Source organism: Harpia harpyja, chromosome 8 (genome assembly GCF_026419915.1).
Source record: "Harpia harpyja isolate bHarHar1 chromosome 8, bHarHar1 primary haplotype, whole genome shotgun sequence".
In the NCBI taxonomy this organism is placed as follows: domain Eukaryota; kingdom Metazoa; phylum Chordata; class Aves; order Accipitriformes; family Accipitridae; genus Harpia; species Harpia harpyja.
In genome coordinates, this window is record NC_068947.1 from 13,568,832 (window position 1) to 13,593,981 (window position 25,150).

General features: G+C 39.7%; 1 protein-coding gene across 1 annotated transcript in view; it reads left to right on the forward strand.

Moving 5' to 3' along the window:
• The window catches only part of DSCAM (DS cell adhesion molecule), a 474,394-nt gene that overhangs the window by 376,470 nt on the left and 72,774 nt on the right, over positions 1–25,150 (forward strand). Inside the window, exons 17-20 of the mRNA XM_052794447.1 lie at positions 5,754–5,994; positions 7,666–7,812; positions 9,537–9,692; positions 18,220–18,353. Coding sequence (XP_052650407.1) covers positions 5,754–5,994; positions 7,666–7,812; positions 9,537–9,692; positions 18,220–18,353 — 678 coding nt within the window. The remainder of the gene's footprint in view (positions 1–5,753; positions 5,995–7,665; positions 7,813–9,536; positions 9,693–18,219; positions 18,354–25,150) is intronic.

The following is a 25,150-nucleotide window of genomic DNA, read 5'->3' on the forward strand; positions in this document are numbered from 1 at the left end:
AGGTCAGAAATATAGTGCTGATTCTTGGATCTCCTCCACATCTTAAATTTTTATCAGTGCTGGTTTTCATCAAATGGTTTCCAAAAAAGAAAGGCATGTAGTCACTAGCCACAGACTTATCTGATGGTTGAAGTGAAACACAACAATGTACTTATAAAAGGCATACATGAAGCATGGATTTAAATGCAACACACAGTCAGTAGAGCAAAGGAAGTAGCTGTTGAAGCAATGCAGAGTGTACAGTGATTCTTGACAACTGAAATTTGCTTCTCAAAGAAGCACTCAAGAAGTTTGACTGCCATCAGATCTAGTCAACTATAACCTCCAAGCTTCTATGCATGAATTTGTTTTTATGGATGTATGGGTAAACAGATTGAAAGGCTTTGCCTGCTTTTTCAAAGTTTACTTTGGGGGCTATTTTCAAAAGCAACAAGAGAAGATAGCCACCATTGGTTCACTGCTGGAGTTTATAGCTGCCATTTGTGATTCTGAAGATTTGCCATTAAATTTGATAAATGCAGATGTGTGTAAGCAGCTACAGGACAAACAAAATTCCCACACCTACATTTTAACAATATTGTCTAAAATGTGGTCCAATTTGTACTTCCAGCACACTTCAAGTCCAACTTAGTGTCCTGATCTCTAGGTATTGTCTGGGGAGTAGAAGCATATCAAATGAGCAGCTGGAGTTTTATTCTCAAGATCATGTTTGGAATTTGATTTGTGAATACTTGTCGAGTAATGATCAGTATCTAATATAACAAAATAATCACAGAAACAAGCTATGTATTGAATATAAACTCCATTGCCCTGGCAAGTCTCGTAAGCCAGGTGTAGAGATGGATTTTCACAATTGGAGTGAGCTTAAGGTGTGAGCTACCTGTGACCTTGGAAATGCCTGCTTGTACCCATGCAGCATACATCCAGATCAGGAAATGTGCGTCCATGCTCCCAGAACTGTGCACCACCACGTGAACCTGGTGCCATGTACTGTGCAGATGCTGGCTAGACATTTGGAGTTTGCTGTGGACTGCGCTGCCAGACTGCACCCCCAGTCTCCCATGAATACCCAGTCTCCTGAGAACCTTCAAGATATCATTCCTATAGACCCAGTTTCTGTTAAATCTGTTAAATCTTTTAATTTATTGACCAGCAGTATCTGACGTGGTCAAGCAGCACGAGAGGCACTGTAGCAGTGTCCTCTAGCAAAGTGCTAAGAAGGTGCTGCTGGCTCTAGCCAGAGGTAGCCTATGGCCCCATCATACCACAAGACCCCATGAGGTGCTGTTTTGCAAGCAGCAGAAACTCTGGAGGTCTGCCTATGAAAGGATGGACAGGAAAAGGCACCACTGGCACTTCACTGAAATTCTGCTCATTGTGGTCTTTGTGCTGTCAAGCCCCTGTGTGCTCACCTTGAAAACTCTTTGCCTTGATTTGCAGTCATTGCTTTATCTGCTGGTAGGTTAGCTCATCTGATGGGTGCCAAGTTTCTCTGCGGTGCTAGACGTAGTTGAGACCTAATTGTTTTCCTTGACCTCGAAGCTCCTTTGCAGACAAAGGTGAAGGTCAATGAGCTCCCTTCCTGAAAAGTTAGTGCTTGCGTAGTCCTACCTTTACTAGAAGAATTATCTCCTGAATGACAATTTGTAACAGCTGATTAAGAAGTCCCCCTATTAAGAAGTCCCAGATCAGGAGTGAGACATTTACTTCCCTTGAATTATTGCAGCTATCTCCTGGCCAGAGCAGTTTTAGTCCATTACTCAAAAAGATACTTTAAGATGGTCCCACAGACGTAATATGGTTCAGTTCCATGCTGAATCTTGACTTTTGGGTAGGTCCTTACGATGCACTGCTGTGCAGAAGGCACTCATTGCATTGTGTAATACAAAGTACTTAAGAATAAAGAAATACCCCATGAGATCAATCCTATATTGTCATGGAGGCAAAAAAGGAAGAAAACAAACTCAGTAATAACCTGGTCATTTTTACTTTGGAGGCATGTGGAGCTTTTGCCATGAAAAACTATGATGACATTATACAAAAGGGATTGTGTTGAGAAACGTATTTATATTTAAAGTTGGTAAACCTCATTTAAATATAGACAGTGTCAATAATACCAAAAGGAGCAGAGAATAGTGCATCAATTATCTTTCATCTTGTATTAAGTTCTATGTCTGCGGCTTACTGCAGTCGTTAATCTTCCTTTAAAGTTTCTCTTAGCCCACTTTTAGAAAATCCTAGTTAAGCAAAGTTTTATAGGTCTGTGATCTGTTTAATCCCATTTCTATGTGTCCACATAGAATATTGGGTTTCAGATTGAATTTTTAAATAATACTCAGCATTTTTTCATAGTTCAAAATGGTGCAGAGAGAATGGGAATTAAACAGGAATTCTTATTTAGAAAAGAGCATGAAAATATTTATTATTTTTTTCTTGTAGCACTTTACAAGGTAAATGAACCCATTAAATTTAGGCATGGGAAATATTCCTTTTCCTTTTTATGCATATACACATGCACACAACTATAAAATATCATACTTTACAAAAGACATTAATACCCTATTTTGCAAATATTGGATTTTGTGAGGTAAGCAGTAAGATCATGGACTGAAACTTACTTTTTCATAATGTTCTAAGACTACCAACAAGGTTAACCATATTTTTCCCCATGAACACTTAGTCATGGACATTCTTCACTGAATTTTCTACCAAAAATGTGCCTATACAAAAGAAAGTGTATATATCAAATATGATTTATTTGTGCAAAAAGTCAACAAAAAATGAAGCATTTAGATAGTACTAACAAGGAACATTTGAAGTTTTGTGGAGCAGAACTTTTCAATGCTTTGTTCTGAAGTGACTTGGAGCTTGTTTTATATTGTATAATGTTTCAAAGTGAAAAAAAAAAGTAAAATGTTAATATTTTATTTGAAGAAAAAATTCCCTTGACCTAAAACAATTATAAAGATGTATCATGAAAAATGCAAAATTTGCCATTTTATTCCAATTCAAAATGAGAAAGTATATAACTGCAGAATTCCCAGTGAAGAGGCTATTCTGGCTATAGTCCTGCTCTGAGGATATTTCAATGCATAGTAAATGTATGATTCACTTTTATCATTATGTTCCATCTGTTTTACAGTACGATATATGTGTTCCAATATATGTGCTATATGCCTCTGTAATCTATTATGCACAAGGTGTATGCTCACTTTTTCTTGGTGTACAGTGCATGCCTTATGGCATGTAGTGTACGTACATGCGGCATCTTAATGTGTGCTGTATGTGGCAGTAGGCAGTGCATGCCATTTACAAAGCAATACATGCACAACCTTATGTGGTGTTGCATGTTGCTTGTGATTTCAATGTGCAATGTGTGTTTGTGGCCGCAACTTTTCTTCAAAAGCCACCCATGGTAACTCATGGGAATGTTCCAGTTGCAGCCTTTAACTAGGAGAGGGTTTAGATCTTGAGATGTGCAACAGTGCGCATGTTAATGTTTGAGACAAGAAATCCCCATGCAGACTGTTGAGGATTTGCCAGGCTGTGATGGAATCCAACACTGATGGAGAGAACTGGTGTCCTGGCATGATTAAACTGGTGCCTCCACACTGATACACATTTAGAAAAGAGACGGTGACCTGCAACGTTGTCTGAAAGCAGTCTTCCCTGTAATAACATTTGAGTTGTCTGCTGCTTTGTCCAAACGGTTTGTCCTTTAGCCAATCTGAGATGTTTAGATTATGTTAGTTCAGTCTTTTTGCCCCTTCTCATCAACACTGACAATGCCTAAAAAAATGTATGAGCTATGCAAAATGGTATGGCTAGTAACAGAATTTGAAATCCTTCAACTAATGAAACAATTCACCCTGAAATATTTAATTATTAAAATGTGATAAAGTTATTTTCTTCTCAGGTGGAATGAAACAGTTTTATCTTATGGAGATATCTGAATCTCAAACCAACCAAAAAAATCTGACCTTAGTTCATACCTTCATAGTCCAGCTTAAAAAAACCCACCTTTTGCAATCATTTAAAGGTCATGAAGCCATGGAGCTGTTCAGAATAGGTAATGCTCTTGCAAACAAAGTGTTTTGATAATAAAAGACCTACATGTTTCTAAAGAAGTTGGGTTTTCTTTGACAACAAAACACAGAAATATTCAAACAGGAATATTCTTAGGTTCCAAATACATGGTTTTAATGCCTGCAGTGTGCCTTACAAGGTGCTCAAGGCCTGAATCTCCTAATTTAGTCATCTACATCTTTATGGACAGCACCATGCTTGCAGAGAGCTTGTTAGAACCAGAGGAACTGAAGTAGTACAGTGGAAGTTATATCTTTGCTTCAAGTTTTGTTTCTATTTCGGAAGGCAGGAGGGAGGAAAAAAATAAAGCATCTGAAGAGATAATTCAATCCATCAGATCCATCCGGTGATACATTTTGAATACAGAGAGGGTGCCAGCTTTTGCCGAGCAATGATTTGTTGGTAGTGGATGAAAGGCAAATCCCTCACTGGTTTTATTAGCTCCAGTGAAACTTTAGTCCAGTGGACAATAAACTCACTGAAACAGGCAGGTCCTGTGGCCGAAAAGAGTATTCTTCTTGAGAAAGTGTTCCTCTGTAGATTTAATGGGATATAGTAACAACAGAAATTGCTGTTTCTGCCAGCCTAACTCACTGCCGATAAACTGCGTCACAAAGGCCTTTTTTATGGGTCAGTGGAACGGATGAGCTTGTGGGCATCTGGTGGGAATTTGAAAGAGCTTTGGAGGATTTGAAAGAGCTTTTTGTCTATGGTTTATAAACTGTCCCTTAAAATGTTTATACTAATTATACCTCATATACGTAGAAAATCAGAAAGGAATGTTATCACATATTGAAATTAGTCCAGTACTATTTAAAGAGAATTTTAATAGGTATTTCTGTCAATAACGGGCTTTTTCCCTGAGTTGCCAATCCTTGTTTTACTCTAGACTGTATTTTATATTGCAAAGTACAGAAATTATTTCCACTAGTCAGATACAAGGAGTCTTGCACTGTGACTGAGAAATACAGTACATAATTATGGCCAACCATTTTTTACTGTCCATATTCTTGAATGCCAGATATTGTACACCTTGTTTTAGTAGCTATTCAGTATGCAAATCCCTGCTTTCCAATTCATTATTGCCTTCAGCACTCATTATCTAATCATCTTTCCACACTACACACTGAATGAACAGAAGCATATTTCAAAGCACAGCGTAAAATTTTTGCTAATGCATCTAGCTGAATAAACTTATGTGACTGCCTTCAACAGATCAATAAATGCCTTGCTAAAGATTTAGGGAGTGAATGGTAGGGGCTTCTGGCAAAAACACAATTAGTAGTTAATGGTAAGCCTGTAATGCAAATATACCCTTATCAACTCAACTTTGATTGATTCACCTGATAAGAGAACAAAACATTATAAATTCAAATTATAACTCAAGAATATCTCCTTATCAGATTTTTCTGTGTATGAACCATTTAAAGGTCTTTATTTTAGGCCAGGAATACACAAATTAGAACAAACTGCACCTGAAATTTATGTGTCATGGTAAAAAGTTAGTACTTCATGTACAGGGAGTATTTTTGAATTGTTACCTAGAAATAGACTTGCATTCGGTAGGAAAAAAAATCTTGACACTGTGTACATTTCAAAAATTTTAAGGGGAACAACTTGACTTTAGAGACATGTACTTAATGTCTAATCCTTCATTTTCTGTTTAGGCTCCAAAGAAGCACTTGCAAAATGGAATTATTCGTGGATACCAGATAGGTTACCGAGAGTACAGTGCAGGGGGAAATTTCCAGTTCAACATCATCAGTATCGATACCACTGGGGACAGTGAAGTTTATACGCTGAATAACCTGAAAAAATTCACCCAGTACGGCATGGTAGTCCAGGCTTGTAACCGGGCTGGAATAGGACCTTCTTCTCAGGAAATCATCACAACTACTCTTGAGGATGGTAGGTCCTTGGCAAACAGCTATCATGGGACATATTATGATTTCTTTATTTCTTTTTACCTTGTTACATTTATTGCTCGCTTAGTGATTATTATAGTGGGGATAATAGAAGACCAGATTTCACAGGTGTTAGATACAGTAGACAGCTGGATGGGAAGAGACTGGCCAATAAGCACAAACAATTTTCATTGCAAGAGATGCAGAATCATCCAGGTAAATAAACACAACTCTACTAATATGATATATCCTGCTGTGAATTATAATGACTAAGACCATAGCTTTCATTAAAAAGCCTATTGCTCTGGTGTTTAAATATTTACAAATTTTGTGATCTCATCATAGCTTCATAGTGTTCTCATAGTTTTGAGATGCTAAGAAGTAAAACTCTGAAAGGTGAAGTGATACTGCTAATTTTGTTGGCTTTTTTTTGTTTTCAAATGAATCTGCTGTGAAACCTAGAGCTCTTGTACTGCACTACTCCTTATCTTGTCAGCCCAAACAGAGATATGTGTTTTTTTCAAGGATATCCAAACTAATGTGAGAAAAATCATTTTTATTTCAGACAAAATTCAACCTGTCTAATCCAAGGAACAATTTAGGTTTGGGTTTTTTTTTTTTTTCAAACTGCATAAAAAGTACTTCTCAAACAATGAGAGGGAGTCCTCTAGTGGAAAAAGGGAACAATTCCATATCCAAAAAATGGCCCAATATTTTAGAAGAGTATAAAAGCAAATAATAATCCTAAAGGATAGTGTAGGTCAGATTTTCAGCTACTGTAAATTGGTGTCAGTGTACTGAAGTCAGTGCCAGCTAGGAATCTGACTTTTTACGTAGGGGAAATGGAGCAGCACACATCTAAAATTCTCAAGAGCTACAGATTTTGAGGCATATGCTTCATGGAAGACTGGTGTTTTTTGTTTACTCTAAATATTTCTAGGCCTAGACAGATCACTGCAAGACCTCAGAAGGCAGTATACTCACACATGCATATATTTTATATTATAATAAATAGTATTTTTTTTTTCTTTAGAATCCATCATGCTTACTATTCCTGGCAACAATTTTTTTTGGTCATTGCTCAGCTTTGGGTCCCTCTCAGAATTAAAGATGTCATGACCTTTAAAAGCAATGCCAGATACTAATACTGCTGTATTGCTTTGACACTAAATGGCCAACAGAAAATGCCTTAGATTTGGCTGACTTCTTCCAATTTTTCTAAATGTCAGTGAATATATTTTGTGAACATATTTTCCAATATTTTTTAAAGAAGTGGCCACTTTTCCCCACCACCAATTTTAATGGGACATTAAAATTGTCCAGAAAGATGGCGATTTGGCTGCAAACTTTAAAAAATATGTTTAAACTGCTTACAGAATATTCTGCATATTTCAGCACTAGAACACATTTCTCTTTCAAAAGAAGTGACAAAAAAACTATTAAAAGACTAGTCAGCAAGTGGGGAAGCTGTGCATCAAAAGTCATTCCAGGGAAACCAGCTGCACTTGCAGAAACATGTGGATTGTAGCAAGAATAAAAGTTTTGCATTGTTAACAGTGTATAACTACTAATTAAACAACCCATGGTGGGATAGCAATGAAAATTGAAAGGGTAGCTGAAGAGTAATCATTGAGTTGTGTTCATCAGGTTAAAAATGGTGAATATCTTATTCCAGTGCCCAGTTGCCCTCCAGGGAACGTGCAAGCCACTGCCACATCACCAGAAACCATCTCTATTTCTTGGTCAACGTTGGCGAAAGAAACTCTGAATGGGATTCTGCAAGGATTCAGGGTTATCTACTGGGCCAATCTCTTGGACGGAGGTGAGAGAAATAGAGCTATTACCAAGTAACAAGCCATATGCTCTCTGCTGTGAAGGCATTGTACTTCCTTTTCTCTTTGGTTTAGAGAAAGCTTCACCTACCCGAGAAGGAAGCCATTTTCTGTAGAGCTTTAACAGTAGCAGGTGCTGCAAAGCTGCCTGGAGGGGCCCTCAGGGAAGGCATCCACCATGGGTTTGCAACACTCCATAGACGTACCATAGTACCCAAAATGACCTGAGGAAATTTCATCTCAGTTACAAAGTCCAGCAGGTTTCTTTTATAAAGAATGATGATATGAACCTAAAAAATACCTGCCCAAACCTGTATTTTATTTTAGTTTGGTTGGTTATCTGTTTGCTTAGCTAGTTGCCTACTTGAGAGGTTATTGCTTATTTTTCGACAGAATGCATTTCATCTCCATACCTGAGGGCAAAAGAAAGAAACATTTTTGGAAAAGGCTTGTTATTTTCATGCCAGCCTCTTCTGTTGTGCTTATGGTTTGTACTCTTAGCATAATTCCTAGGGAAATAGACTCCTGAGCAGAGAATGAGTGAAATGATCAAAGGAGAAATTAGATACCTTACTAATCTGCAATTTGTCACATGATGATAATTCTAGGTATGGTCCTTTCTTGTAAATTAAATAGTAGTACGTTCGAGATGCACATGCCTTTATTCCTATTTGCCCTGCTGAATTTTCACAGCTCTAGAACAATGAGCTGTCTCCCTTCTTTCGCTTTCATCCATCAGGATCATAGTTCACTCTAATACGCAACTGTCTTGCAAATCCTGGCCTCTTAGTGTGGCAAGGGGAACTCGGAGTGGAAATGTAACCCGGAGGGCCATTGTTACTGCTGGTAATGTTAGAGTCAAAAATGTTTGGAAATAAACCACCAATTCCTTTGTACATTTAAAAATAAAGATAAAAATGTATGAAAAGCATACATAAAAATGTAAACGTTTTCAGTGATGCCTGTGGCCTTTGGATCACATCCTATGTGAATACTATCACTGCACATCTAAGTGCCTATGTGATGTCCTACAACATGATGAAAAAAGGTGATGTTCATGCAGTGCTTAAAATTGGAATTTCTTCATTTCTTCAGCTTCATTTTCTGCCCTAAATACGTTTAAAACTTTTTTGCTGTATGGGTTGTACTTCTTAGCTTGCTGCAAAAAAAGATTCATATGAAGTGCATCATCTTTCTGCCAGTAAATCTGATTTTACTGCGTTTAAATCTATTGTTAGCTGCTATTACTGCCATCAAGTGCTTTGCAGCAGCACTTGCTACATATTTTAAAATAAAGAGGACTTTTTCTTGTTTTTCCTTATGAGAAATGGTCTTTCTCAAAACCAGAAAATCTTTATGAAGATAACTGACCTTCTTATTTTTGCTTTAGGGGATGTTTTGCAATAATCTCTTCTTGTTATCTATTCTTTATGAAAAATCTTATTACTTGTAGAAATTTTCAATTCTTTTCCAAGTATTTAAAAAAAATGCAAAAAAAAAAAAGTTTGAAAATGAAACCTGGGTCTGCTTTGAATAGTAAGAAGTCAGGACACAAAGGAATTTATTTTAATTTATTATAATTCATTGCTGGTTTATAGTAATGAAGCATTACTTCTCTGGTACACTCTTTAATCCCTAAGTTTTCCACAGTAGATATCAATAGCTGGGAGAAGACTGAACTTGGCAATAACTCAATTTCCTTTTTATTCTATAGAGCTAGGAGAAATAAAGAATGTCACTACTACACAGCCATCACTAGAGCTTGATGGCCTGGAAAAATACACCAACTACAGCATTCAGGTGTTGGCTTTTACACGAGCTGGAGATGGAGTGAGAAGTGAACAAATTTTCACCCGCACTAAAGAAGATGGTAAGGAGTAAAACATTTTCCATTCCCACTTCCACAAAATGTTTGTATGTCTCAGGCTTTCAAAATAGTGCAAATATTGTACACAAACATGCAGAGTGAGATTTCTATCTGGAAGTCTTGAGTTAGGAGCACATGAAGATGGGTATGCGCCCACAGATTTGAAAACAATCTGACTGTTTCCAAGACTCCAGTTCAGGTGAGTCAGAAATTTGTAGATAACACTAATGATCTGAGCAAGTTTGTCTTTTTTTTTTTTTTTCCTCCCAAATACTTCAGGATCTTATTTGAGAATTTTGAGAGGGTTTGAGTTAATTCTTTACAAGTGATTGATAATGGGGAAAGGAGGAGAGGCTATTCTGGGATCATCTCATATAACTTATATGCTTCTAAAAAGAATTTTTTCAGTATATTAAAAAAAAAAAATCATCCAAAAACCTCTTCCCTCAAAAGCAAAATGAAGAACAAAAATCTCTTGCCTTTGTTCATAGACCAAAGCACGGAAAATTCAAGTTCTAATGCTGAAAGTTTAAGAAACTTTTAATCACACATAGACATGAAATTTCATAATCACTTTCTTGTAACTTTAACTATGGAAATCACTTCAGGTTGCCTTAGTAGGATGCCACATACTGATCTATTTCTCAAGGACTAGAATTTCAAATTCAGGGGGAGATTTGACCCTAACCTGTTTAATGCCCTGAAAACCCCATGAAATGTACAGATACATCTTTAGATCCCTAAACATTTTTGAAAATCTGGATCAAGAATTTTTTGGCAGAAATAAAAATGCACACAGTCCTAGCAATGAAGTTACTTGAATGTTTGATGGGTAAATTCTCCTGTGAGTTATGCAGTGTTTTTTCAAGGAAATTAGTCAATGGATTTTTCTTTATTACTTATCCAGTTTACTCGTAATTCATGTATATATGAATATATTTGTCAATTTTTTTATTTGTAATGAGATATACAAAAGTGCCAAGAGAGTAGGTTCAGCAGATTAACTGACTTGATGAATGCTTGGCCTTTTTTTGCCAATAAAAAAAATGACCTGATAAATGTTACTGATTTGTTCCAATAAAATATTAAGGGACTCATCCTAAAATTTACATGCATTGTAAGGTCACCTGGCCCCAACTGTAGTTGTATCCAGGGGATGTAGTATAAATGAAAATTGGACTTCTAAAATTTTCTCTTACGTTATCAAATGAGTTATTTGTTGCTTGTTCTATTTTCTTATGCTTAATACTTTCCATTACTTTGATCAAAGTTGAATTAACAGCAAAAAAAGTAAGTGAATGTCTTATACCTGAGAAATGTGAGGAGATTTAAGCATATAGCAATGTTGCTTAATGTAGGTCTACTTCCTGGTCTTGCTAGATGTAGATCTTGCTTGAGATCCTGCATCAGTTTGCAGTAATGGCTCTGCTTAAAACTGTCTTAGGGTACCGCACCTAGTCTGAAACTGTCAAGGACAATTTGCTCAGTTATAGACTTCTGTGTCTTAAACACTGAACATTAGGTCACTCTGATCCCACCCCAAAGTCCTTTAACAATCACTTTGGAGCACCTAAGTCCTGAGTCAGATGCTCTTGAGACACCCCATGCTTGGAGGTAGATGGCTTTATTTCAAAGAAAAATCAAAAAAATAAGAGAACTTTAAGATTACCTGCTGCATTTTCAAGTTACTTTTTGTCAAGTAGATACCAGCATGGCAACTTTTCCCTGAATACTCTCTGAACGCAAAGGCTTTCACCCCCAGAGCCTTGGGACTGGGACTTAAGCCACCAGCAGACAGGGGGATTGTCCCACGCTGCTCCAGGAGCCCAGGGACAGGCTGGTCTTGGGGAGATATAGTTCATGTCAGAGGACCCCTGAGGAAGAATGTGCACCCCAGCAAGAATGTGCTTGCTGGTCTTATGCCTTTGAGCAACATTGCAGCCTGCTGCCTTATGTGCCAAATTGGCCAGCCAGTCCAATGTTGGGAGACAATAAGGAGCATTCTTCCAGAAATCCCTGAAAAGCCAACCTGTAGAGACAACCCCTGGCTTCTGGGTCAGCACTTCATGGCGCATATGCCAGAGAAGTCATAATGGCTGTTCAGGAATGCCATGCACTGGTTTCTGTTGAGTTAAAAAATTGATGGGAGCTGCAAGCTACCAAAACTTGCCTGGGTGCGGATAACATTTTGTCTCTGTGTGAGGTTCCTTCAGCTTTTGGAATTGATCAGATGGCAGAAGTGGTGGCAGCAGTACCTCTGTCCCTCACTGGGGACAATAAAAACATGAGGTACTGCTCCTGAAAGGTTGCTGATTCCTCACCAAGACCATTCCCCTGCTCTAAAGAGATCAGATACCTCTCAGCCATCGCTGATATTTACTAACCTTTTCTGCAGTTTGCAGTGATGAGGACCCCATAGCCTCCCTAAGTATCCTGTACCAGTTAAGGATCCCCCATAATGCAATCTCTTTAGCTGCAAAGTGGGTTGAGTACTTCCTTCCACCCTGCTGGCCAGGGAGACCGATGGATAACTTGCTGCTTTATAACAGTATTTCCTATGTGAAATGTTACTGTGCCCATTACTCCTTCCCCTGACACATACACCTATCCATCTCCTGTAACCTGTCTCCAGTTTGCAACAGTTCTGAAACATCGGAAGCCCCAAATGTTTTGGGTTTTTTTCTTCTTTTTTTTTTTTCTTTTTTTCCCCCTTAACCCACCTTTTCCTAGTTTGCTTCTCTGTAATTCTTGGTGGCCCTTTGCTCGCTCTCTTTCTGAGAACAGACAGGCCCTGAGATGTGGGAAACACATATACTCAGACCTTGCTTGGCTGCTGTGCAAAGGCTCATCTCTCATCTTTAATTCTCCTGGCAGCTGAGCAATAATTCACCCCAAGGCAGCATGACTAACCTTTTCAGAGGTTTTCTGATGCCTCACAGTGGTTCCACTCATTAAATCTTTTGTCCAGAAAGCTAAACTGAAAGGTGTTCCAGAAAATACAATGATTTCATGTTTTGCTTCAGCTTCACAACTTTTTATTAAGGGGAGTAGAGGTTTAGAGTGGAATATATAAAGGCCTGCAGTTAAACATAAGCCAAAACCAAAGTTCTGGGTCTAAATATCCTAAAGGCTGTGGAAGTTAAATGGGAAAAGAGTATTCACATTGCCAAAATATATGTATCGAACAGGTGCCTCATTCCTCAGAAGAACAGACATTTCTTCTGTAATTTTCTAAAGAAAAGTCTCCTGTAGAGGATTATTCAGTGGGACTAATTTCAGTGCACCTAAAAGATCCTGCCCTAAAGTTAGTTTGAACACTCTTTTGGCATGTGAGATAAAAATAATTGCAATCTTAACAGAGCTTAGATCTGGAAACCTTATATCTGTGCTCCCAGACCTTCTCTGGCTAAAATTATGACACAACATATTCCACCCTCCTCTAATAAAATCTGTAAATCTGAGATATTTTTAAGTGACTGCCAAGCCCTCCACATTGTTGTTACTATGAGGCCATATCACACCATTAATTCCTTTTTCTTTTTTCATTTCTTTTACATGAGGGGAAACTTTTCTTTGTAAAATCAATGGGGCAGCATGTTCCACTGCTGCTGTTGAAAGGCAGATCGTGGCCTCCTGTGACTTCTCTGTTGGTGTTCAGCTAGAGTCATCAGGCCAAAATTTCTTTAGCAGGCTTGAAATCTCCAATGTGGTAAAATAAGAGTAAGCCAGGGACTGAAGTAGTCAGCCTGGATGAAATGAGTTGAGGCTTTGATTTCTTGTAATGTTTGATACTGATTTTAGACACCAGAGGTCAGACACTGCTGCTGATTAGCTTAGGAAATGGGAACAGCTCTAGCAAATAATAGGAAATGAGCTTTCCTTTCAATGTGATCGTATTTATGGGTTTTGTCTATCTTTTTTTTCTCCCATTAGCCTTCAGAAGAAGAAACTACTCTTCTTGAAGTTCCTTCTGGCAGAAAAATAAGTCAAGCAGAAATGTCCAATTTTTAAGAATTCATTGTGGTTTTGTCCCCTACCCTTTCCACTTTACAGTTTCTAATAAGCTGCTTGTACTCTTCACCTGAGGACTTAATTTACTAAATCATTAAAAATTAAAGCAGTTCTTCAAATTCCCTTCCTTGCTGTGTTCAAAGTACAGTGTCAAAAGCTACTCCATTTCGTAGCAATGGGGGGGCAACAAATTCCCTCTCTGGTTCTGCGCTGCAAATGCGATATGAGAAAACTGTAGCTGAGACAATTAATTTGCTCCCCGTACAAGCCTGACACATGACACAGCACCTCAGCCAGCAGCAGCACCTCTGACCTTGGGCAGAACTGGCCAGCGGAGAACAGAGCCCCCAGAGCCCCCTCTCAGGGAAAGATGCCTGCAATTGGCAATTTGGCCTGGCACGGCTGCTTTTTACTGAGTGTCTGGCAGAGGTTGTTTCTGGGGTTTCCGTGATGCAGGAGAATGCATGTTTCTCTGTCATATCAGTTTCTTTTGAGAAAATGCATTGTTATACCCAGACAGCTGTTTGTATAACACAGAAGACTTTGCTTGGTGCAGCAGTGCTGTCCTTCCAGCTCTCCTCTGCCAGGGAGGTCAGCATTCAGAGCAAGGGGAAAGCTGCAGCAAGGAAGCAGCAGGGACTAGCTGCAGGGAGGAAGGAGGAATAACACTAAACCCCTTTGCCAGCTTCAGTTTAAGACTCTGCCTGAATCCAGAGAGATTTTCCTCCTCTCCTTTCTCTCTGGACACCAAGCTCTCTGGTGATTGGCATGAGAGACATAGATGTACAGATACCATCTGACGAAGCTTTATATTTATTCTAAAATGAATAAGCATAAATCCAATCAAGCACACATTCAGTACTCTTTGGAGCAGAGCTCTGCTTGGGCTCATTCAGCAGGTGAGGATGGCTGTGCAGTTTATCACCTGGGTGCTATGATGGAAAACTGCCCTTAATGACCACTTAATGCATTTTTTTCTATTGTCAGAGATCTCCAATTTTATCTTTTTGACTAACAAAAAACCGTACAGAATAATAAATATTCCCCTTGTGAAACTGACAGGATTTGATAGAAATGGTGTGATTAATAGGAGGCCAGTTCAGAGTGAATGAGGAGTGGACAGCACATGTGAATGTATTTTGGCTAGCATAGGTCTAAATTGTAGGTGGGATATCTACATGAATGAAGGCACTACCGGCAGCAGTCAGGAGTTTATTTTGTTTCATTTTTCATAAATATAACAGTCAATAGGATAATCCTGTCTAGTGCAGAATTAAAAACCTGTTACAAAGCAGGCTTCAGTTTTCTGATATATTGATGATACTGCTCTTAAATGCACCACGCTCTGTGCATTTGCCTCCCTGCTGTTCAGTACCGTGAAGAAAAATGGTGATAATCTCTCTGTTTATGAAAAGGGAATGAGAAAGTTCCTGGAGCTCCTGCCCCTTATCTGGCACATCTAAATGCTGTTTCCTGGACTAGTTGTACCAGTATAATTGCCTTCTCTGTGTTAGCATTTCATTTGCACTGTCAAGAATACAAAGTGTTCTCCTCCCCATGAAAGCAGCATGCTATTTCCGTGTCTTTCAAAGCCTTGCTAGCCGGAGAATGAGGCCATCTTTAATCTTAAATTTGCCAAATCTGCTCCCTGGAATGTTGCAAAGTTGTCTAGAAGCAGTCTTTGGCTTCTCTGTGCTCAGCCCTGGTTGTCCTCTGGCTTCTTACCGTTATTTTATCCCTGGTGACCATGGAAAAAAGAAACTATGGTATTGTGCACATTTAGCTTAGCTTTGCTGGGAACTGTGGGAATCACTGTGCTAAATAAAGATCCATGGAGAATTCAATAAGACAGCCCAGGTCTCCCAATACTGCTGTCTCACAATAACTGAAGCTAGTAAGGCTACAGGATGCAAAGGCAATGAGAAAAAATACCTTAAGTTAGCATAGAAGACTGGGGTCTTTCCTCTCCAAGAAAAGGCAGGCACCATATTCCCCCACCAAAACTTTTTCAGATACTCAAGGAACCCATGGTTAGTAACAAATGTTTCAGTTAATGCAGAGCTAACTCATAATAATCTTGTTTAGGTCCAGGGGATGAGTTTGAACAATGAATTTACCCTCTGGACAGAGGACAGTGGTGGTCTGTAAGGCATCAGATGACAGTCTGTAGAATTCTGGCTAAGGAAATGTAAACACTTCCCCACACACAGTCATTTCCATATGCACAGCCCAGCAAACAAAGACAATGTAGCAAGAAGAGGAGTAATAAATGAACATTCAGAGTAATTTTGGCACCACTGCAAAAACTGTTGCCTGATTCCAACTCCTCTGCAACAAGGTGGAGGGGTCCTTTGATTAGAAAAGCTTCTGAAATTTGACTATATGGCTTCCTGACTTTCTTTCTAGTCCCTCTTTCTGCTGGTCTGTATACCCGACAGTAATACAGCAGTGCAATGACAAGTGATGTTTTCCACATATGTCCATTGACTGGAAAATGCTAGATGAATTCTGAGTTAATCCCTCAACAGTTGACAGCCACAACCAATTATTGTCAGAACCTATCCCTATAGATCACACCCTAATTTAACAATAAATTACTTTAACCTCATACATCTATTTGCAGTGATTTCCAGAAAACATTACTAACCGTAAAGGAATCCTCCTGTGGATTAAGTAATTACCCTGGAGAGCTAGCTTTCACTCTTCAGCAGCGGGAGCAAATAGCATTTCTAATGAGCTGGGTATAAATAACAAGTTGAATGCTGTCAAGCATCAATATTTACTCTTCATTGGATAGAACTGCTAACTGAATTAGCCCCTTTGCAGTGAGGGGCTGGGTTTTCTTGCAATTATAATCATGACATTGTCACGTGTTGCCTTATTAGCTTTCTCAACACACTATAAATAGAAAATGCATATTCAGAAATGTTGCACTGAGTGGTGCCTATCTGTCAGTTTTCTTACATCTTCCAGTAGTACCTGTACAGATATAAAATTGAAGTTCTCCTTATATGCTTTTCCCAACCTGAAGTAGCTAGCCACAAAGCTAAGCAAATTTAGACCCCAGGCTGTCTGGCTTCTCTTTGTAGGACAAGTTTTGTACCACCATAATAGCTACTTACTTACATGAGGTAACAAAGGTTAAGGATCCATCTACAAAGATCAGCTTGCTGGACAAGGGTTTTTCCATCTGTATTGCACAATAACTGTTTTCTGTGAAAGTAAAGAAAGATGATCAAGCATTGCAATGTTGGAAATTCTAACATTTTGGTTGTTTTACTTGAAATTAGACAAAAATATTAGATTCCTCATGAACCAAAAGTTCTGTAGAGAACAGAGTCCATCAAAATGTTTCGTCTTTAATAACATATGTAGTAATTTCCATTACAGAACATTGTATCTATTTTAATAATTTAATGTGAATATTCACCACATGCAGTATTAAAATAGATTTCCAATTATTTATTTTGACCATTTTTAAAATATTCTAAAATATTTTCCTGTTGACAAAAGGTGTGGTTTTTAGGAAATGCTAAAACAATTTATTCTGGTGTTAAATGTAGTCCTTGCTATATTGTTTAAGTACAAGCTTATGTGTGATGTTATATTCTAGCATGCAGGAATTTTTTCACATTAGTATAAAAGTGTTTCCAAAGTTGGAGAACAGTGTACAGTGTAATGTGTGTGAAAAATAACATATGCTCATGAAATTAAAGCCTTTCTCAAAATGCAAGCATGTGAAGAGATACAGTTAAGATAGATTATGTACCAAGATTTTAGCATTTCCTGGCTGAAGTTTCTTCCATGTGGTTTTAGAGGAGCGGGTGTTTTTTTCTCTTTCTCTGTGACAGTTTTTGATGGCTTATATAGATAGCTGCTGTAATTAGAGAAATAGATATGTGTTCACATACTGCAGTGCCAGATAGAGGTCTGAGCTGTTGCGAGCAAGGCTGGGGATAAGGATACTCTCTGGTCATATGTCTGCTCACACATCACGCCACTAGCTAGACCTGCGTCACGTCAGGCAGCGCTAACTGCACGCTACAGCTCATTTGCTCTCCACTTCATTAAATTCACAACTCTACTGTGTATGTCCATTAAACTGTTCACATGTGTATTATTTATACAGCGAATAATAGTTTGGCATGAGTTATATGTTCAAAATTGACAATTTATAATAACACGTTGTTTGGGAATTTCATTGGCCACAGCCAACCTATCTTCATGCATGCAGGCTGGGGGTGATAATTCACAAAAGTTTAACCATCAGTGGCAGCTTCTGCCTTGGGGGCCTCTGAAGCAGAGCCTCTCCCCTCTTAGGGATGGGGGCACAACCCTCCAAACCCTCTCCACTGGTGTGGGCAGCGTGGAGGCTGCTTCCTAACACAGGGTGTCCATCTCGGTCCACAGGGGCACGGTTACCAAAGCAGCACGCTCCCCTTTTCCTTTTTACTCCTCCGTTACACTAGGATGGCTGAGTGCCTGCCTTGGGTCACTCTAACACATCTTGGTTTTCCAGTTCCAGGTCCTCCCGCTGGTGTTAAAGCAGCTGCGGCTTCAGCCTCCACCGTCTTCGTCTCCTGGCTCCCTCCCCTCAAGCTGAACGGCATCATTCGGAAATACACTGTCTTCTGCTCGCACCCCTACCCCACAGTAAGTCCCACAGGGTGACCACAGATGGGCAGCACTGACTTGCGGGGCTGAAACAGTGTGTTTGCAGATACTTGGTGCTTGATGTTCTCTTTGCACTTCCTTTCCTGCCATTTGTTCACCCTAAGCAAGCGTGAAGGGGGATCCCAGGGCTACAGGGGTGGCTGAGAGCTGGTTTTGGTTTTTCCCACCTATCAAACTTTTTCACTGTTTAAAACCTATTGCAGAGTGCTGACTTACAAATCATTTCAAAACTCACAGTTGAAGTTGAGTATCTTTTAAGGTTTTTTTATTTAGAATGTACTCAGTTACCTTTTAGAGGACCAGCAAGAGCCCTGTTGTAGCTGGAGGCATGTATTTATATACCCATACTTAGATGTGTTTTCATCTAAGTTCCGGCCTTTTTGGCTTGAGTATTCATGTGTGAAAGAACATAATGACTTATGAACAAACGTACTTGCTTGTGAATAAGCTTATTTATGCCTGGAGTATTTGCCCACTCTAGGTCTACGTGCTATTACTTGCTGAGAAAGTGATAAGTGAAAAATTGAATTTAATAGCAGGTACCTTTCTCCCTTTCAGAGTCACAAAGGAATCCAGCTATCTTTAAACACAGGGGCCAGTTGCTCTTTGTAAATACCCATGCATATTTATTTTAATTTACATTGAAAAAAGTGCTTATTTATTTTTTATCTAAGGTTTTGATTTAGTTTTTAGGGAGGATTTCCCATCAAAGGTAGCATTGCAAGTTCCAAAATGCAATCTTAGTATAACAGACAAGGAAAATATTGTTCCAGAAGTAGGAGGAGTTTGACAGGGACGTTTCCAAAAGTGCCTCAGGCTTGTTTTCAAAGCTGGCTGAGAGCGAGGAAGGCCTGAGGGTATGTCTGAATGGGACCCTTCAGGCAGACACAGCCTCACCCTACCCACTCTTCCAGCAAGTGAACTAATTCTGCAGGTACTCAAGGGGATACAGGGCAAAACACACATGCCCGTTGATTGCTGTGCTGAAACTGATATGTCCTACTATAAGCAGGATTTATTAGTCACATCCAAAGCTAAAGGTTGGAGATCTTTGCTTCATTTATGTTTGGGGACTACTATCTCCATTAATTTAATAACTGCAGCCATGCAAACCAAACTATCTTGAGCATACCGTTTAAATGTAAACTAGCCAGGGATTTTTCCATCACACAGTGCGTTAAAGAGGTCGGAGTTTACAGAACTGGACCTTGCTGTTAGGGCTCTGGTCCCAGTGGGGACCAAGCGCTTCTCTGGGCGGTTGGAGGGAACACCAGGTGGTGCTGCTGGCTCTTGCTAGTTACTCACCATGCACTAAGCTGCAGTGTTTCTTCCTCAGGCTTCGCTAGCAACAACTTTTTGTATGCATACATCACCAGGAAAATAAACATCCTCAGCTAAAATTTTTTTTCTCTAATATGCAGTTCTCTCATATACAAAATTGTTTTTTTAAGACTGCTTATTGTATGGTTACCTTTCGGAGTACCTGAGTGATGGACCATGACAAGAATAGTTACTTTTTTTGCTAGTCTTGGCCTGTACTGAATTTTACTACTATATTTTGGTGGTGTTCATTATGGCATGATGGGGTGGTATCACTGCATACCTTAGCCCAAGGTAGAGGCACTTGGAGGTGTTTGTGTTTTCTGTTAATGTGTACATGTATAGTCATCTTGTTACCTGCATGCATGAAGGGCTGTATGGGTGTGTGTACATATAAATATATATACATACATATACATATGTATATATATATGCACAATATATCTGTGCACTGCTCACTAGTGTTTTGCAGATCAGCATGAGTTGTGGCTTACAGAGCAGGTCTTCTGCATCAGTCCTGTGTGGCGAGTGAGATCAGTTTCCAGAAGCCAAGTTGGACATCTTTAAATAAGTGTTAAGACCTCAGGACACATTTAATATAGGACATACTCCCCCAGCTTTATTTCTAACAAAATGGTTTCCTATCTTTTATTCTTAAAAGACTGTAAAATAAAAAGTTATTTTATTCAGAGCTAGCTTTGCAGTGAAACAAGCCTGCTGCAGAGGTGCTTGAATGCTGACACTCCTGGGCAGACATGGTCTCTATCTCCCAAGGAAGTTCTTGTATGATTCACTATTGCCAGAGACAAGTAGCTGACAGAGAAAGAGGTCTTAAATTAGGGTGAGGAGGGGAATAAAAAGAAGACCTGTGTCTTTGTCATCTCTTCTACCACCACAAGTAGCAAGTGCTGTAGATGGAGGTATAGAGCCATGAAAACTTCCTGAACAGACTTCTTCCTTCAGCCAAAGCCCTGGTTGCAAAATAACTTTGCTAAAAGTCTGCTGTTTAAGCAGAAAGGCAAACTCAGTTTTTAAGCATCAGTGAGGAGAAAGAGAAAAGGACAGTGGTAAAGGTATACTTATGGGAAGGCTATATTCTTTACAGATTGTGTTTTACAAGCAGTATGTGTTTGCTGAGAGCAAGTCAATACAGTACTCTTTAGACAGTCTAATAAGACAGTCCTTTACACAAGAACACTGCTTTGGTGTTAAGTCACCAACAGGAAAACTAATTAACACTGTTGGTCATATTGTGCACATTTTTATTATGAAGTGCAACCCCCATATGACCCTGAGATATTATAAGATGATGATTTGCTGCCTCTTGCACAGTTCAGTTTGCTTTGCAACGGCAAAAGCTGTTAAAACTTCTGCTTCCCCTGTACAGAAGGATGCAGACATTTCCTTTTTAAATATTTTGAGTCCTAAGGACAGTATTTGCCTGGGAGGTTTCAAGCCACGAATATGATTAATGTGTGAAAAATAATCATTATTCTCCACTGCAATCTATTCTCTAGCTAAAATAAATTGCAAACAAGGATCCAATGATGTACTGTTTAATTGTTTTGCCTCTACTATTGTATAGGCATTATTAAGCAGAACTTCCTCTTTTTTATTCTGCAAATATAGAAGAAAATACAAAAATGAGACTTAATGGGTCCTTCATTCTTCAAATATAAGAAACAAAACACACCAGAATTTAAGTTAAAATAATTATCCTCTGTGCTAACTCACAGCCCACATTCCCACAGTTCTTGATCCCACTTGACTCCTTGTGGGAGCTGGTTTCTCAAGACCACCTGTAATGGTCCCATGTTGGCCAGCTTCCTTCTAAGTGTGCTTATCCCCAGCGTACCAGCAGGACGCTCATCACGCTCATTCTGCCCAGGTCTCAGGGAAGCAACAGGCAGTACTATCAGCTGCAGCACAGGCTGCCATCCCATCCTGTCAGTGTAGGTTTTCCCAATGGTGCCATAGATATTGCACATGGTTTGAATCCTAGCAAAGAAGCCAGGGTGGTTCAGCTCCTACTTGGCTGTGGGGGGTGCTGCTTTAGGTGGCTGTTCCAGCACCTGCTGCCTTGGGTTGTAGATATGTTTTGCCAGGGCTTTTAAAAGGGCAAGAGAAAATCAGATTTAGGTGATTTCTGAAAAAAACTCCACCAACCTCTGGTTGTATTCAGGTTAGTACACTACATAAGGAGGAATCAATGGGATTAGATTAAATAAAATTTAGTTGGCACAAAGTGCCTGGAAAAGGTCATTGTGTCACAAAGCATGCAATGGCTAGCCAGCCTGGGAAACTGTAATCTCAGAACAGGTAAAAAGCAACACAGAAAGAAGGCAGGAGAACGAAGGTTAAGAAGCAGGATATACTGGTGCAGGAAGGGCTGAGAAAGCATTAGAACTGACAGACAAAGCAGAGAGAGGTTAAGAGCTGAAGACGTATAGACCAACTATATCATTTGGGTGTCAACAAACAGTACGGCATCGCTCAACAAGAAATATACATATTAAAATCTATTTTGCTTTGTTGATTTAACAAGTGCAGCCATTGTTGTTGTTGTTGCTTTTGGGGTTTTGTTGGGGGTGATCCATTGGTCAGTCATTCACTAATAGGAGCAAACATATTAAACAGGCTTATCCTGCTGTTTCCAACAAAGCAGGTCATTAAATTGTGCATCAGTCTTCTGCTTTCTCCATGGAATGCCTGGAGATTAATGGAAAGGAGTCATGTAAGTAGAACTGCACTATAAAAGGATAACAAATGGAGACCACTCTCCTTCTTAGTGATTTTTCTTGTCAGGACATTTTCAGTTGGTTCTTGTCTTCGTTCCGCTCATATTAAGATGTGAAATAATCTTTGAAAACTGTAATCTACAATTCTGGACTTCTCCAAAGGATTTAGAAAGACCCAAAAGCTGAAAGCCCAGCAAAGATTCATCTTGGCCTAGACATATTTCTGTGAAACAGTTGGGTTTGCAAGATGGGGGAGATGAACAGATATGAAGTAATGATGGAGAAGAAGGAAGCGATCTCGTATTTGGCCAAAACCCAAGTCAATTTGCTTGAAAATGTAGTTGATATTGGAAACTGACCAACATCTGGCACTGTTTGGGGCAGAGGGTTACTGATCTTTTTGGTATACTTATTTTTCTGTGAGAAACATCCTCTTAAGCCTGTTAGACTTTTATATATGTGTTTCATTTTTTCTTTTGGTTTAAACCCACTAAGAGGGAAAAAAAATTACATGGTATAACCTGCTGTCAAATTAAACAACAAGCATATGATGTCTGCACATGACACTCTTCCCATGTATATTCTGTCTGCTCAGTCCTGTGATAGGATAACCAGCAGCAGCAGCAGCAGCAGCAGTAGCAACTAGACTATTCATCTGTTTCTCACATCTCTATGCACCTTTTCCTGTCAATTTGTAGAGCGCCATATTGAGGGAAAAACAATAATCAGATTCCCCAATGAGGGTGTATTACAGTGGGGTTTTTTCTGTTCAGTAGAAAAAGTGGCATGAATCAGACTCTTTCATAGAATCATAGAATCATAGAATCATTTCGGTTGGAAAAGACCTTCAAGATCATCAAGTCCAACCATCAACCATGCCCACTAAACCATATGCTGAAGTACCCCGTCCACTCACTTTCTGAATACCTCCAGGGATGGTGACTCAACCACTTCCCTGGGCAGCCTATTCCAATGTTTGACAACCCTCTCAGTAAAAAATTTTTCCTAATATCTAACCTAAATCTCCCTTGCCTCAACTTGAGGCCATTTCCTCTTGTCCTATCTCCAGACACCTGACAGAAGAGACCAGCACCCACCTCACTACAACCCCCTTTCAGGTAGTTGTAGAGAGGATAAGGTCTCCCCTCAGCCTCCTCTTTTCTAGACTGAACAACCCCAGATCCCTCAGCCGCTCCTCATAAGACTTGTGCTCCAGGCCCCTCACCAACTCGGTTGCCCTTCTCTGGACACACTCCAGCACCTCAGTGTCTTTCCTGTAGTGAGGGGCCCAAAACTGAACACAGCACTCGAGGTGCGGCCTCACCAGTGCCGAGTACAGGGGAACAACCACCTCCCTGTTCCTGCTGGCCACACTGTTCCTGATACAGGCCAGGATGCCGCTGGCCTTCTTGGCCACCTGGGCACACTGCTGGCTCCTATTCAGCCGGCTGTCAACCAGCACGCCCAGGTCTTTCTCTGCCGGGCAGCTTTCCAGCCACTCTTCCCCAAGCCTGTAGCGCTGCATGGGGTTGCCGTGACCGAAGTGCAGGACCCAGCACTTGGCCTTGTTGAACTTCATACGATTGGCCTCAGCCCATCGATCCAGCCTGTCCAGATCTCTCTGTAGAGCCTCCCTACCCTCAAGCAGATCGACCCTGCCTCCCAACTTGGTGTCATCTACAAACTTGCTGAGGGTGCACTCAATCCCCTCATCCAAATCATCCATAAAGATATTAAACAGAACAGGGCCCAACACCGAGCCCTGAGGAACACCACTTGTGACCCACCGCCAACTGGATTTCACCCCATTACCACAACCCTCTGGGCTCGGCCATCCAGCCAGTTTTTTTACCCAGTGAAGAGTACACTTATCCAAGCCACGAGACACCAGTTTCTCAAGGAGTATGCCATGAGACACAGTGTCAAAACCTTTCTCTAGGTTCCTTCCACAAATGCATAGACTGCAGCCTCCCAACTCTGGTCACATAGTTTTCAAAAGATCCTGGTGGTAAACACTTAGGCCAAATATCTTGGTTTCTTATGAAGTCCTATATATCGGGAATACATTCCCCAATACAAACACATGCAGACTCTTCCAGAAAACACCTGGAGGATATTCTTTGCAATGTATTACTGATATCCTATCAAAAACATACACGGGAGACTCTGGAGGATGTCCTGTGAAAGAAGAGAGTCTGCTCTGCTCTGTCTCTGTTACTTGTAGACTCAAGGTGGGATTCAGTTCACCTGACTTCAGACATCTCAAAGAGACATACCTATGCTGATTCTGGGGTCATCAAGACTTTCTTTTCATTAAAGAAGCTAGATGTCTAAGAGAAGCTGGATGAATCTTCTTCCAAAATCTTCCCTTCTCTTTGTTTACTCTAGAGAAAGTATACGTGGTTGTCTTAAACCAGATGATACACATCTTAAACTAGATGATATGAAAGTATATACAATTATCTTAAACTAGATCTTTAAAGAACCAGAATTAGCTGATGTAAATTCCCAGCAGCTGGGTATTTTCCACACAATTCTTTCAGGCATACACAAATCTTGTCTTGATTTTGCATATGAGCTGTCCAAATTCTAACTCAATGTGAGGCAGCTTTGCATCATACTTTCTGACCCCCGGTTCCTCTCCAGTTTAAAGACTTGAATAACAGGCATGAAAAATAGAGCAAAAGCAGTTATAATCCAGAAGTGATTTGTTGTTAC